The sequence below is a fragment of the Salarias fasciatus genome, chromosome 15, assembly GCF_902148845.1.
Source record: "Salarias fasciatus chromosome 15, fSalaFa1.1, whole genome shotgun sequence".
NCBI lineage: Eukaryota > Metazoa > Chordata > Actinopteri > Blenniiformes > Blenniidae > Salarias > Salarias fasciatus.
In genome coordinates this window covers 20,978,578-20,994,033 of record NC_043759.1, presented here as the reverse complement: position 1 = coordinate 20,994,033, position 15,456 = coordinate 20,978,578, and the positions used below count along the sequence as shown (strand labels likewise).

Sequence of the window (15,456 nt, the reverse complement as noted above, 5' to 3'; positions counted from 1 at the left end):
ATTATTCAGATAATTCCTACACAGGCAGCACCGGTTTGTCCAGTGTGTGACACAAGTCATGTTTCAACTCTTCTCTGCTGCTCAAACTCACTGATAGTTCATTAGAAACAGGAATAAAGGATGAAATGATCAAATATGGTCAAACATTACATCTTAGAAATAAGTGATATTAAAAACAAGTCAACAGTTCAACTGTGACTGGGATTTTAAGATAATGCAGTATCAGCCGATTGTGTAATGCTTGAAATCGATTGAGGAGGTTCTGATTTTGTAGGACAGTTTCATGACATGGTGCATTTAAATTCATTCATGACCCTAACCCTAATAAAGTTGAGGGTGGATAATGTGTTCTGCATAAGCAACTTCATAATGAAGACCAGCTGATTTCCTAGAACCAAATAAAGGCAAAGATAAGATAAAGATAAGGATAATGCCATTAATTCAAATTGCTTCACAAGGGAGCCAAGAAATACATCAAAACAAAGTGATTAGGTAAGTATTCACATCTGATTTAAAAAAAAAAATTGAGTCTGTCTGCAGGGACTTTGTTCCACAGGTGAGACGTGTAGGAAACAAAAGCTGCACCGCCTTGCTTTTTCTGTGTCTGGATCACTGAGTAAACCTCTTCCTGAGGACCTGGAGGGTTTCCATGTTTCATGTTCCACAAGGGAATCTGAGATGTATTTAGACCTGAGACCAATAAGAGCTTGATAGAGCAAAAGTCAGTTTGACACCCATACAGAGATGTGTGTGTGTGTGTGTGTGTGTTGTGATGTGCTCCACCCTCTGAGGACTCTGGACGAGCTGCAGCTGTCCAACAGGTTTTAAACTGAGACCTGTAAACACACTGTTAAAATAATCCAGCCCATAAAAAAAATAATCAGAAAAATAGTGAAAGACAAAATAAACAAATGCATGTTTCGCTTTTATTTACATGAGAGGAGGCGGTTACATGTTACATTTCATTATTTCATCTGTTCAATCACAGATTTACAGACCATGCAGCGCTCTAGTGAGCTTGTCTTTGAGACATATTTGTGCGATAAAACAGCTATACAGTCACTATTTATTTGTATATACATAAATTCCCAGGAGTCAATGGGGCCAGAAAATATCCTGGCACTCAAAGCAGATTGATGTTGTGAAGGTAATTGAAATTTTTCAAGAAGGACCGACACTAAGTGTTCATTGTGTACAGATGACGAGTGAAGTAATGGTAATCTTAAACGAATGGCCAGCAGCTGACAATACTTTCATTTTCCCATTAAGGCTGTGGACTTTATGTGCACTGTTGCAAAGAAAAAAAGAAGAAAAAAAAAACATTCTTCTGCATTTTCTCAAATCAAGTAGATGTGCATAGTAAAGAATGTAACACACTAAAATAACTACCGATCACTGGGAGGATAAACAAAGAGCCTGAAGGCCGGGAAAACAGGAGCTTTAAACTACGCCAAGTCATTGTTCAAGAGGAAGTTAATCAGTTCTGTAGATCTGAACCATGCGCTGAAGTCAATCAGCAAAGACCAAAGTATTTCATGACCTGCTCTGTCATCAAACCTTTTCTGCTATTCGTGAAAGAAATCCAGAAACTGCTCTGGACTTGCTGGATTAAAATAAAACCCACCTCATGTTATGGCTACGTAGACAGAAATGATCTAAAATAAACAGCGAATTCCTGCAGCATCAGGAACTTTGACACACATTTAGCGAATCCTCTGCCCCAGTAAATACTGAATGAATTCCTATTAGCACAAAACAGTTTGGCTTCATAAATACATCCTGAGATGTAAAATATCAAAGTTTGATATTGCTCTTCCTGTGTGCACAGCGTGCCGATTCATTAGCAAAACCCTAGAGAAGAGTCGCGGGTGTGTGTATGGCTGGGTGGAGTGGAGATGAGGTGTTGTCGGTAATCCTGAGGAGACGAGTGGCGGGGAAAAGAAAAAGCACGTTCTGATGCATGCATTGTTTTCAACATGATTCCTGTGAGTTATTTACACATTCCCAACTTGGTCCTCTTGCATGTGCAAAATGTGGGTGGCTTTAGGACGAGCTGAGGCCCGAGTCAGACTCGGCGCTCCCAGCGCGGGCCTTGGAGGCGATGCAGGGCGCCATGGCGCACGGGATGGAGTAGCAGGAGCAGGTGGAGCTCTTCAGGGTCTCCTCGGTGATCACCTCCTGCAGGGAGTGCTGCTCCTCTACCTGGAAGAAGTTTGGCTCCTCTGCTTGGTCATCGCAGATACTGGAGGGGGGGAAAAAAAAAGAAGAAAAAGACAGTTTTAGAGTTACAGTGGAAACAACTTTTCTTTTTTTCTTAAAACAAATGATTGGATGCCACCATTTAACCCTTTAAGGAACACTGTCAGAATCTCTTCAGCACTACTAGGATGAAAAATAATCCTTTATTTTACACATTTAATCCTAGATTTGTGTCCCACATTCTTAAAACCATCGGTTGTATGTTTGAAAAATGATACTCGTGCAAAATTAATGTGCTTTGGCACAGATAAAACTCGCTGCATCCGTTCGGTATGTTGACAGTAAAGAAGTATGTTCACCAAAGACGAATGGGCAAAACATCACAGCAGCACCTTGAATAGATGCATATTGGGACTACTCATGTTTTATAACACTGTCATGCATTTACAGCTAGCGATTTGGAGAAGAAATGCAGAAGCGAACAAGTCACCCGCCCAACAAACTGTTATTTCATTTGATACAAGCTGTTCGGTTCTGATCAGGCAAGATGCAACGATTATCAGGACCATGAGAAACCTGCAGCGATCTGCTCACATTGTTTCATGTTGACACACACAGCTGCTCCGGTTTGGTTTGGAGGATGATTGCACTGGCTGATTTTGGCAGGGATTTTAATTCAGAGCAGGGGTTTTTACATGATTAACTGAGCAAGTAAAAACTTGCTCAGTTTTTTTTGTGCGATGTGCCTCTCAGAAAGTTAGACAGTTTATACCTCAGCCTGACTGATCATTTGTTTGGGTTTTGTGTTTTCATGAATGGAAGCAGATTGGATCAAATAAAAAAGAGAGTTGCACCGTGTGTACAAAACGGACCAAAATATCTGAAATATTCAGACTGAGAGTTGCTGTTAAATTCAGACAGTCCAGTGCAATCACCTTTTTTTTTTTATAGACAGAAATCAAACTGAAGGACATGCGGATCATTCCCAAGCTGAAAAGGCAAAAATAACAGAAATAATACAGAAAGTGAAACTAAACTGTCTGAGTCTAAATGGTCTGGAACTGGTGGTTGAGATTAGTGATAGAAATCTCGTGCACTACACAAAAGAAGAGAAAAATCCACCTTCAACTTTGTTTTAACCTTAAAAAAGAAACTCGCATACCCAAAACAATATAGACATATAAATAAAAAACAAAAAAACTGTGAAACTCGGCTTCAGAAATGATGAACATGAGCAGTTGACCGACTGATTGTGCTAAATACAACTGGAGAAAGCAACACTAAAAATGCAAACTGCTGCCAGTGGGTCAGTTATCTCTACCTGTAACGCTAAGAAATGTGAAAGTCAACCGTCCTGCATCATTGTCAGGAGACATCAGCGTGTTCCTGCAGCGTTCATTCAGGTAGTGTGTGAGAGGGGGCCAACCAATGACAAGCCAGAAAAGCTGTGGGGTGAGTTAAATGAACAACAAACACAGCCAGGAACCAGAGAGAGACTTTACAGGAATCTGGAGAACTTGAGTCAAAATACGGCGCCAAGCTTTCACAAATTCTGGAAGAAAGAGGCGAGAGTTATGAGCGCGGCCTGGACGTGGGCTCGTCCTGTCTGCGGGGGGGATCTGGAGCAAGTGTCAACGTGAAGTGAAACACAGGAACCGAGACGGCTGTACAAACAGGTCCTGCTGACTGAGCGGCTTCGCCGGGACCAGAGAGGACGACCAACCCGGGTTTACGTAACAGCTTCGGCCACATCGCGCACATTCAGCTCCGCCATCACGCACCGGCCGGCGAATAATCAAACCTTTCTCATTTTAACCCGAAGCCACGGCAGACGCCAGATGATTAACAAAGCGGTCATTATGTAACAGCCGAATCGTGGAAACAGGCTGACAAGCGGTTCAGTGTTTCCGCTGCGCTGTCAGCAGGAGCTTCGGCTGGCTTCCTTACTGAGGTGCGGCAGGAGCCTCAACAGACACACAACTTCAGTTTGCGTGAATCATAGACGAGCCGTTGACAGAATAAAAACAAAGAAAGGGTTTCGTAAACCCAAAACAGTTTCTACTGCTGTGTGTAATAACATATATATTACATATCATACATTTTTTATATTTTTGCTGATTATATTGATACTTTAGTTTATTCTGTTGGACTTGTCTCAATATTTGTATGCTACACCAGACCTGGGAACTGTGTTTTTTGTTCTTGTCATCAAATGAGCTGGAGTGTAATGCAGACACAATAATATAATTCTCACGTTCAGCCCAAAAAAAAAAAAAGTGTTACACTTTAATAAGCATAATTAATATAAATATGCATTTTTTAGTTCTTGTTATTATTATTTTACATCCTTATTATTATTATTCATAATCTTTGGTTTGCTCCTCTTCTATTTATTTAGTTCACTGGTTGCTGCAACAATTTCCCCATTGTTTGCCAAATAAAGGAAGAGACAATCTAATCTATTCTAATTTGAATAATGAGGGTGGTTACTGTTCTTATCCACTGCTCTGGTCTCAACTAACAGGGGTAGTTCACTATGATCCACAAGGAGGAAGAAGGAATAAGACATTAAAATGAATTTATATTTATAGAAGGAACATTGCTATTTTATCAACACCTGAACTACAAAATACAGAATTCAAGGCAGAATCGGTGAATGACATAACAATAATTGTGAATGACAGGTAGTATCATCAGTTTTTATAATATGTTTGACATAAGTGAACCGACAGAACCAATTTTAAAGTAAATCTTTAACAAACTGAAGGCATTGACCTCTCGTGACCTATTATTTACACTTCCTTCACGGTTTTATTTTTCTGCCACTGTCACTTTCAGTTGCCACTCCTCTGTCAGTGATGAAATGACACCATTGATCCCAGATTGACCGGTTTCATTCTAACCAACTCCAACGTACAAAGGCAACAGATTCAAGCTGATCCCCAACAGCTGGCTGCTTCAGTGAGAAACACAGTAAATAAATCAATAAAACCTAACAATACGTCCGTTTGGGTTCTGGGCCTTTACAGAGAGCTGTAGATTATGTTTGTGCCCTAATGCGGCAAATGCGAAGGCAGAAATGAACTCACACACAAGATAAACCCTAAACTTTCACTGAAAACACACGACGCAGCGTTTTGTGTTTATCTGCTCGGCCGACAGAATTTGACGTCAGCAACGCCGTGGTGACCTTTCACCTACCTGTCATAGATGAGCCCGTCGATGCCCTGCTCTCTCAGCTTCTTCCTGTTCTCGTGTTCGTTGTTGTCGTCCCCCCAGCTGAAGACCACCAGGCCCTTGGCCTGGGCGTCGCCGATGTAGTTCAGGTGGTTCAGCAGCTCCTCGGTGTGAGCGCTGATTCCCTGGAGGGCCGCAGATACGAGTCAGATCGTGAGCCAGAGGTCAATTCAAAACCGAATTCGTGACACAATTGTTTTTTAAAGGGTGAATTAAAGCATTAGTTTGGTATTTCCAAGTGGAAAAAAAAAACCTCACCAGAATATTTTCGCTCTGAGCGAAGCTGATGGCGATCTGGGTGGTTTGGCAGCGGATGTCCATCAGCTCCGGGTACTTCTCTGAGATTCCCTGAGTCAGGAAGAGGATGGGGTACTTGTTCTGCTTGTTACGCACCCTGATGAACACAAAGCACAAAACCCACATCTCATTCACTCCTGAGAGGCACTGATTTTGTGTATTTATGGCTAAAAAACTTAGTTGAAGCAGTTCAACACAATCGGTGCTACCAGCTGAACTGAGAAACAGATGCACCAGATGTGTTCCTGCCAATCGGTTTGATCCAGCTGCTCTCACATTGTGCAGATATCCGGGTCGAAACAGGAGAAGACGATCTTTCTCTTCCCGCCGTTCTGCAGCACACAGGACAGGACGGTGTCGAGGAAGCTGTTCATGTTGAAGTAGGACGACAGGTTTCCATCCCATGAGCCATCCTGTTGAACCAGAGATTAAACGTTATTTTCATGGTTCCAAATATGTTTTTTTTTTTTTTTTTCCCCTTCTACGGTGCTGGAAAATACACACCTTCAACTGGCAGATCCACTTGAGCTCGATGTTGAAGCCGACATGCTCGGGGACAGAATGAAAGATCTACCGAGAAACAGATGAAGTTCATTATTTTATTGTCATATCTGGAACAATAACAAGCGGAGGAGTGACGTTCAGTCCAAGTTCACCGACCTGCGACAGCGACGGGAACGGCTGATGCTCGTCTATTTCGTCCTCATCGTCCAGCAGGTCTAAACAAACACGAGACTTTAAGCGTATATCACAGACTTTATCTGCAGACTGAATACACAAACACACACGCTTTCTCTGCTATGACGTAACACAAAGTACACAAGGTCACCTGTGATTACAAGTTAAGTTTTGCTCCTGCGTAACGAAAGCACAAAGCTCAATGACGTGTCAAGAGCAGTTCACAACCGAGCCTCGTCGATCTTTTTATCTGAGAGTGAAGTACAGAAGGTTACTGAAGCTGTAGTATTTCAAAACGAGGAAGATGACGATGTTTTGGGAAGATGTGACAACTTCTTACTGAATATGAAGATCTATTTGTTGGGATTATATTCACAAAAACATCATTCTAGTAGATCTGAGTTAACACAGGTTGTGTGCAGGGGTCTGCATGATCTCCCTGTGCCTGAGTAGATTCCTCCAACTGTGCAAGAACATGCATTGGAGAACAGCCTGATTGCGAGCGTGTAGAGGCTTCCAGAATATTCCATCCATGCTCAAACCAAGTTAAAGAACACAGGAGCAGATCCCAGCTGTAGGTTAAACTTTGGACGGCTTGATACTCCATCACAGGGGAAAACAGTAACACACGCACTCATATTCAAGCCCAGAGTCATCAGCTAACCTGAAGTGCACGCATTTAGAATGTGGGGAGAAATCACATGCATGCACAGGCAGAACATGCAAACGAAAAGGCCTTAAACCGAGGGATCATCCCGATGTGAAGTGACAGTCCTGAAGTTAGCAATAGAGGACCTTTTTTTTTGTCCTTTGCTCCTATTTTTATTTCAGTTTCCCATTTAAAATGATCAAAACAGAAGCTCTTACCTTTGTGATCGCTTCCTGTCATGGCAGTGGCGTGGGCCAGCTGTGACAAAAAAAGAAATCAGAAATGAATAACTGTTTTTTTTTCCCCCACATCAACTGCATTTATTCAAGCAAACTTGAGCCGCTTGGTGGGGTGAAATCAATGATCCACAGAGCCCTCTGCCCACCTCATGTTTCCACTGATAAAACCCACGTGGCATGTCCTGTACTGTACGGTACGAGCCATGCAGGCACAGACACGCTCCTCACGCTGCACTTCGGCTTCAATGTGACAGTTTGTGATAACAAACTGCTTGAGAAGCCAGCTGTTCTACTGGATCAAGCCGTTCACTTTCCATTTGGTTCTGGAGTGTGATCGTCTCCGGTCGGTCACATTCTGACATGACATTGGATTCTACCCTGCAGTTCTCACGTGAGCAGTGGAGTTACAGAGAGGAGAGAACTGTTTCCCAGCATGCACTGCATTCCTTTCTAAGAAGAGCAGCACGCTGTGCTGTGTGAAGAAGACGCAGTTCGGTGACCTTTCAACCCGCCGAAAGGTCATGTGTATTCAAATGTGTATTCCTAGAGAATAAGGTTAAATATATTCCTAGAGAACGAGGCCAAGCTGTTAGTGCATGTGATTCAGATCGGATTACAGAATCTCTTCCATGTCAACAAACACAAGCTGGATGTGGAGTCTCGAACCAACTGACACAGCCACGACCGTTTGTTACCTTCAAAAGCTGCAGCTGATCAAATGTCAGATCTTTCACTGGCACCTCGATCAGTTCCAGAGTCTGGTCGTTTTTCTTCTGTTAAGGAAGAAAACGTGTTATGAGTGCACTTACAAGAGCCGAGAGCAGGACAAGAGGCCTCCGAATTTACCTTCTTGGTGGATATGCAGCAAGTCAGATCATGATAAACAATGGGAACGGCGTCCTTGGAGAGGTGAACGTCAAACTCGACAAAGGCTGCGCCCTGCAGGGCCGTAAATAAAACATGAAGCATGTAAATACACGCGTCGGATCCACTCATGCGTTAATGACCCTGCTGTCTTACATGTTGAGCAGCACTTTTGAACGAGGCGATGGTGTTCTCCCTGACTCGGTGGTGCCTGTGAAGGACAAACGTTGACACAGAACCGATTCAGAATCACAGCTTGCATGTATAATAAAAACGGCAGGAGGGCTTTTTTTGAGGGAAAAATCATCTTGCTGTAAGCTTCATAGAAAGGCTGTGTGACTCACTTTGCGGTGTGTGTGCTGCCAGCTCCCCTGTGACCCACATCCAGAGTGCTTCTCTTCTTCCAGTACCGCACGAACGACGCGCTCATGTCACACTGCAGCCCGCGTATGGGTCGGATTACCAGGTAATCCACTAAAACACAACATCAAAGTGTCTTGAGTTTGTCCATCCACACAGATGCGGGCAAGCGTGCAAGCAAATAGCAGGGATAATGTTGCAAACTTTGTTAATCTCTGTAGATTATTAATCTTACCTCTTACTTTCCCGATGGTCTGTCTGGAGTTTCTCCCCATTATTGGAAGGGTCACGACTCCTGTGTCTTTGCCGCTCTCTAAAAATGAGGACGACAGGAGGCAGGCTGTGCCTGCGTGTCCTGGGTGGACATCTCCCTGCACTACATGCTCACTCAGATCCTCCTGTGAACCGATGAAAGGCAGGTAGATGAGAGCGGCGCTACAGAACACCCAGAGGCCTTATCTTTAGGAGTTTTACCTCAAAGAAGTCAAAGGTGAGCTCCAGGTTGTCTGGATCCATGGTGTGGATACTGTACTCGGTCCACCGCGAGGGCTCGAGGGCATAACCGCACTCGGGTTGGGAGTGGCGCGACTTGTAGCCGTTGGCACTGATCATACTGATTCCCAGAGTGGTCGTCATCTTATGCCAGGATGAGGGGCTGTGCTCATCTTCATCCTCTTCCTCCTCTTCGATGCCTTCCAGAGTCAACTTGATCCTGAATAAAAAGATGAAATAATGGTGGGATAGAAAAACCACAAATGCTTCTGATGCAATCAGGGCTTCTGTTGCTCCGTGGGGTAACAGTAGAGCGGAAAAAGAGCCGACTTTCACTGGTCGCTCTTTGGCCTTCATGTCGTCGGTACCTGAAGCGAGACTTCTTGAATTTCTTCTTGGTGATGGAAACCGGAGACATCTTGGAGTAGTGCAGCCGCAAGCGAATTTCCGTCTGGCAGGTCAGCCACCCGGAGTCAACACAGTTCACCCCATCTATAGACAAGAGAGGTCGCAGACAGGAAGCATGTGACAAGACTTGCACGTCCGGTTTATCTCTTGTGAATGCTGACCAGAGAATAGGCGACAAAAGCAGAGAGGAGGAGGCTCTTTGTTCGCATATAATGTACGACGTGAAAACCTGACCTGACAAAAAAATGAAAGAGCTTACACACACCCTTTCATCTGCCAGAGCTCAGACTTCTGCGCGGAATTAAAAATACAGTACAGTAAAAAGAAACAACTTACCGTGAATTCCAAACTGTCCATCGTCAATATTGTGCTGTGAGGCTGCAATGCAAAAAGAGGAGCATTAGAAATAACACGGAACTCACAGCAGAAAAGGTTGAAGTCAGATCAAACCAGGCTCTTCTCTTCAATAAAATGTTGAATCTTAACACGAAGAACTTAAAACAAGTTCGGTTTGGTCTGAGTTTGATGTGCCCCAACCTCAAAAAAAACTCTGCTTATGAGCAAAAACACTGGATCTAATGTAAAAGTACACTTCATATTTTAAACAGCATCATATTTTAGCAGTTGAGCAAGATGTAGAGAAGCAAGAAAAAAAAAACATTTGAAGACAATATATGGTAGTTGTGAGGCTGGACTGTAAACAGGACATAAGGAGGGTGTGGACACGGCTGCAGCAAATTCTTCCTGTCACTTTAAATGAAACTCTGCTTGCCTAAGGTCAGGGAGAGCAGTTTAAACATTTTCAAGACTTCTCATGCACTGCAATGTTTCCTCCATGGCAAGACATATTTCTAGCACGTCTCATTTCCAAAGAAGAAAATTAGGCAAAAAGCTTCATTATTCGGGAGAATGCATTGCAGTGCAGTCGCTATAACTGTTATATATCAGTTGGAGAAAGCTTTCAGTAGGGAAAGCAAGGCACAGAGAACAGGAGGTCTACAGTGAGATGGGGTACGGCACACGCTTTCTTAATCTCTTTAGTTTAAAGTAAACCCAACCAAGCAGAGCAGCTGTTATAGTTGGCATCTTTGGTTTTATACCTGTGGGGCTCATCGTGCGGGGGTGATGATGGGTCTCCCACATATTGACTATCACTTGACAGGGACCACCTGCACTCTGCAATTCCAACGTTGGGTACAATGTTAGGGTTTTAAAAAAGTCAGATACATTCAACTACTTTCCAGCCGGCTGGATTCGAAGCTGCCTGCCTGAGAGGGAGAAAGGAATTAGAGCCGTTATAGTCACCAACCCCCCCCCCCCCCCCCCCCATCTAGGGCAGTCAGCCACCAGGGGTGGAAATCTGAAAAGTGGATTTGTTAGTTAAGAAGAAAACTCACATGGAACATGTTAAGCTGCTCTCTAATGCCATTAACAATTTTAAGTGTAGATTAAAAAAATATTTAGCTTTTTAAAATCAAATCATGATGGAATTAAAGAAATAACCATCCCGGGTCAAGGCTGCAAAAGTTAAAAACAAACAGGAACTTAAATGCTGAAGAGAAGTCAGCTCCACCCTTGAAACTGAAACAATCATAACTACAATAGTAACAACACACTCCAAACAAAGACAATGGAAAAACCCTGTCCTATTACAGTTACAAGTATTTTTTAAAGGAACCATTTTCCTTTAGAATATTTCATGTGTGTATGTCTGCAGATATACACAGGTTTCAGCAGAAGTCCAGTTAAGCCTCACGTGATCCGAGGAAGTTAAAAGTGCAAGCTTGCCTTATGGCGAGACATTTAACAGCCCTGACTTTTACTTCAGTTCTAAACAGGGAGATGTAGAAACAGTAATACAAAGATCTAGTAAGTGATCCTGGCTAAAATGGTGGCAAATACAAGAATAACTCTCTGAAGTGTAAAAAAAAAAGAAGAAAAAGAAAAACAAAGAAACAGTTTGGTGACTTTGCTGATGATCTGCAAAAAAACATGCATCACTATTAAAAGTGAGCTGTATCTCGGATCTTATCAGTGACTGAGCTGCACTACTGTACAGACACAAAGCTCACCTTTGAATCCAGAAAGAAACCCTTGAAGTAGCGATATTTGGTAACCGTGCCTTTCGGCACAGTGACTGTTGTGGTCCACGTGTGTCTGTAAACACGGAAAGATAAATGTCGAAAAGTTAGAAAAATCTACAAACGACTTTAGCAATTAAAGAAATGTAATCAAGTACAGGGGCTGTGTTGGAGTGGATTTAACCTACCCTTCATCACCAAGGGGATGTAAGGTCACAGCTCTCTGGTGGCTCCAGCTTCCCAGGGCTTCACAGCTTCCAACAACAGCAATCACCTCGCCTAGAGACACATGTAAATACATTAACAAACGCATGCAGGACTACTCATCTCATTATTATCGTTGCTAATACGACTTGTCACAACAAAATATCAAGATCACGTGGCAGCTAAGAGCTGCAGCTCAACTGGCAGCTTCATTTTTAACTAAAAGGTCAAGGTCAAGTTCAGAAATACCTGGAGAGGTTTGCCCCCTCACTGCCAAAGTCACCCGAGAGGTCTCCATTGGGATCACACGCACAAAGGTTCAAACAGGCTGAAAACACATAATCATTGTCAATATATGTAATTAGAGAGAGACAGTCTTCATAAGGTGTCTGTCTGCATTGCAATTAAAGCTATGTTCAGATGTAGACTACAACTCGGCGCCAAATATTGCCATCCCTTCAAAATAGAAGAATTATGGCAATATCATCGCATACATACAGCTACACCTAAAACAAAAACAACAATCTCCCTTCAACATGTGTACCTTTGGTATTTAGGCAGCTCTGCTCCGGATGTTGGCACTCTGGAACCAGGCTCGGTGAGTCCGGGTCGGTCTACCCTGCAGAGAGACGTCGCCGTGAGGGAAAACGAACCCGACCAGCCGGTTCAACAGCAGCCATGGGTGGACAAGCAGGTATCAAACCAGACGTTACCGGACCAAAAGTGTGACAAAACCTCTGTATTAAAGAGATTAAAACTAGCGGGTGCACTATCAAAAAGCAGAGATAATTGGTAAACCCGCAAGACAAAACAATGAACAGAAATTCGTAAACATCCTCCGGCACAAACAGGACTTCCGCTTGGCGCTTTCAAAATGAAAGCACATTTTGCCATACAGTGTTATACACAGTTATGATTGGATTTTTTTTTACATCTGTTCAACATTTTAGTTGGAGAATGCACATTTATAGTTCATCTTTTTAAAAACAATATTTTCAGATAGATAAAATATAACACTGTATCTTGAGCATGAAATAGTCAAAGTGGCCGAAGCACCAATGAGATTGTACTATATCCCAAATAGTTTTATTTAAGTTTTTTTTTCTTCAGTATGTGTGAAGTTCTGACGAAGTCCGTATATTTTGAAAGCCTGCCGTGTTGTATTTCCGTTAGCTGCGTGACGCGGCTGGTTCATTCCGCCCTGCTCCGGATTTGCGGCGTGCCTCTCATGATGCGTTCAAATACCATCGGAAAGATTAGCCTACTAACAACAGCGAACATACTAAACGACTCAATCCGACGAGCGACAAGAAATATTAGTTCTTTGAAAATGACGTTTCACGTGAGGAAATATTTTTAAAGCCATTGTCATCCAATACGGGTTTTAAGTTCAGTTAGTTTCTCCCCAAACGTTTTCTGTCTTGTTTAATGAATTAAAAATGACTCAAAACATTCCGACATCCCTGAAAATTGTTGTTTTTTAATAAGCATTAGTAAATTACCCAAATAAAAAAAAGATTACGACAATAACAACATGCATAAACACTAATCACGATATGAATAAAAAATTTCCGAGGCGTCCCCGAAGCCGCAGCAGCTCGTGGTTGCAGCAGACAGAGTACGTAAAAGGTTAACGGAGAAAACGTTTAAATGTTGTCTCGGGATGACAAGTACTACGAACCCTACCGTTAGCTGAGATCCGAACCGTGTCGCATGTGTGTTGACAATGTCTCCATCGAGGTTTGCAGATGGATTTTGAGGTCCGATGTTAAATAGGAGGAGAGGTTGTGAGCAATGACGTCACGTGCCGCATCCCTGCCCGTTCATGAAAAACACGCCACCGGAGTTGGAAAATATTCCCAAGCTCACCTAAACTCCTGTCAAGATAGACTCTCCGAAAGCAGCCTCTGACAGAAATGAACTGTAAATGTCAGAAAGCACTGCGGAAGGACACTCCGGTCAAGAATGTCAAGGACACAATAATCTCTTATTATGTCTCATCATTTAGAGAAAGCGAGAGAGAGAGAGAGTTTCAGGGTATAGATATGTGTGTGCGTGTGTTACTCTTATCATGTCTGCGTTGTATTTTACTTTTGTGAATGATCTCTTCAAATATGTACTTACACATACGCCTGCTTTATACATACTTTTGTTTAAAATGAGCACTGTGTGATTTGTATTTATTTCATTAATTGATAAAGAGCTGTGGTGGATGCAAGAAAACCTCTAAAGGTTTTAAAATAGCCAACAGTATATTATTGGAAGAAAACCTAACCAATACTCTAACTTGACTGTTTTCTGCTGCAACTTTAAGTGATGTAACCATTGCTGTACTGGAGCAAAATCCTTTATTATTAACAAAATGAACATTTCATGACGATGTCGAATCATAACACTAAAACAGTTAATTGGATTTCTAAAACTGAAAGCAACACTGCATCAACTGCACAAAGTCCATTTATGGTCCAGAAACTGACACATGAGATGAACTATGCATCAAGATGACATAATTTTTTTAAAATCAGGTCTGTGTTCACAAAGGTGCACACTTCAATTACTTATCACTGCCTGTGGATAAACTTGATAGTGTGTGCACATATGATTGGTGCAGGAGGTCAAAATCAATTACAAGATAATAAATCAAATTATTTGCTCAAACTGACTGTGACTTCACATTTTCCGACTGAAACAAATCATCTGTAACCAGATCCTTGTTCTGTATGTTTCCCTGTGATATGTATTTATTTATGTTGATGAAATTTGCCAGCACTTTGGACCAGTCTGTCCCTGGGGTTTCCTTAGAAACAAACCAAAAAACTATACCTGTGTAGTAATTAGGTCTGTAGCTCCCTCCAGTGTTCAAACAGAAACAAGATAAATTGAAACAATCTGGCAGATTAAAGTGTTTTAGCACCAAACCATCCTCGACACTGCTTCATTCAAAAGATCCCAGCTAGTTTTTGACTCTGGAACAGGGCATGCACAGAGAGACAGCCACACATGACACACACAGTCACAATGATAAGAAAATCTGATTATTTGATGATGGAGAAGAGGCAGGATTGAATAAGTTCTGTCTTTTATCCACTTTTTAGACATGTTACACGTACAGTATACACATGTATGTGTGTGTATTTACACACGTACACAGCTGTGCTGTGTATAAAGCTAACTTCATATCAGTATGAATTGAATATTTGTAAATGGTAAAATGGTAAATGAATGGAAAATGTGTGTTCTTACATCTAGTTTAACATGCCTTAAATGAATTAATAATAAAATATAAACATTTGAAAAAACCAAAAATGTACATTTTTGGATTATGAGAGGAAACCAAAGTATCTGGATAAAACCCGTGTATGCACAGGGAAAACATTCAATCTCAGCATAGCACAGAAAGACCCAGAGTGAGTTGGTTCAGAACAAAAGAAGAAAGAGAAAAAAAACCTGTTTGAGATCTCACATTGGATAATGGATGATGAGGTGGAGGGGGTAGGGCACTTGTGGATCCTCGATGTAATCGCAAAAGAAACAGAAATCCTGATAAGTTAAGAGACACTGCAGCATTGTGAATATTTCACTGTATTTCGCAGCAGCTGGCAGTGCTGACATAACAAATCAAGATGTATCTTTCCATGCTTAAAAAATTACATCTGCTTTCTGTACACATTACTCAATCATTAATTCATTGTGAATGAAAGCTTTCCTGAGGGTGCAACAAAAACACCAGAATAATAGATGACTTCTG

At 42.1% G+C, this 15,456-nt stretch overlaps 1 protein-coding gene across 1 annotated transcript; it reads right to left on the bottom strand.

Annotated features, from left to right (window-relative positions):
- Window positions 1-918: 918 nt before the first annotated feature.
- gpcpd1 (glycerophosphocholine phosphodiesterase 1) lies at window positions 919-12,569 on the bottom strand. Its single transcript, XM_030110348.1, has 20 exons — window positions 12,253-12,569; window positions 11,958-12,036; window positions 11,693-11,783; window positions 11,496-11,580; window positions 10,524-10,599; window positions 9,760-9,801; window positions 9,384-9,507; window positions 8,998-9,235; window positions 8,759-8,921; window positions 8,508-8,637; window positions 8,320-8,374; window positions 8,146-8,238; window positions 7,995-8,072; window positions 7,279-7,318; window positions 6,394-6,452; window positions 6,238-6,303; window positions 6,010-6,146; window positions 5,695-5,830; window positions 5,401-5,561; window positions 919-2,242 (listed from the first exon to the last, which is right to left on the bottom strand). Exons 2-20 carry the CDS (start codon window positions 12,004-12,006, stop codon window positions 2,044-2,046), a joined length of 2,022 nt encoding a protein of 673 aa, XP_029966208.1. The 5' UTR covers window positions 12,007-12,036; window positions 12,253-12,569; the 3' UTR covers window positions 919-2,043.
- Between the last annotated feature and the right edge of the window lie 2,887 nt (window positions 12,570-15,456).

Coding starts and splice junctions, on each gene's coding strand:
- gpcpd1 (XM_030110348.1), bottom strand. CDS start 12,006: ATGGAGACCTCTCGGGTGACTTTGGCAGTGAGGGGGCAAACCTCTCCA. Junction 9,802..10,523: donor CCGCACGATGAGCCCCACAG/GTATAAAACCAA, acceptor TTTGCATTGCAG/CCTCACAGCACAATATTGAC. Junction 8,922..8,997: donor TCACCTTTGACTTCTTTGAG/GTAAAACTCCTA, acceptor ATCGGTTCACAG/GAGGATCTGAGTGAGCATGT.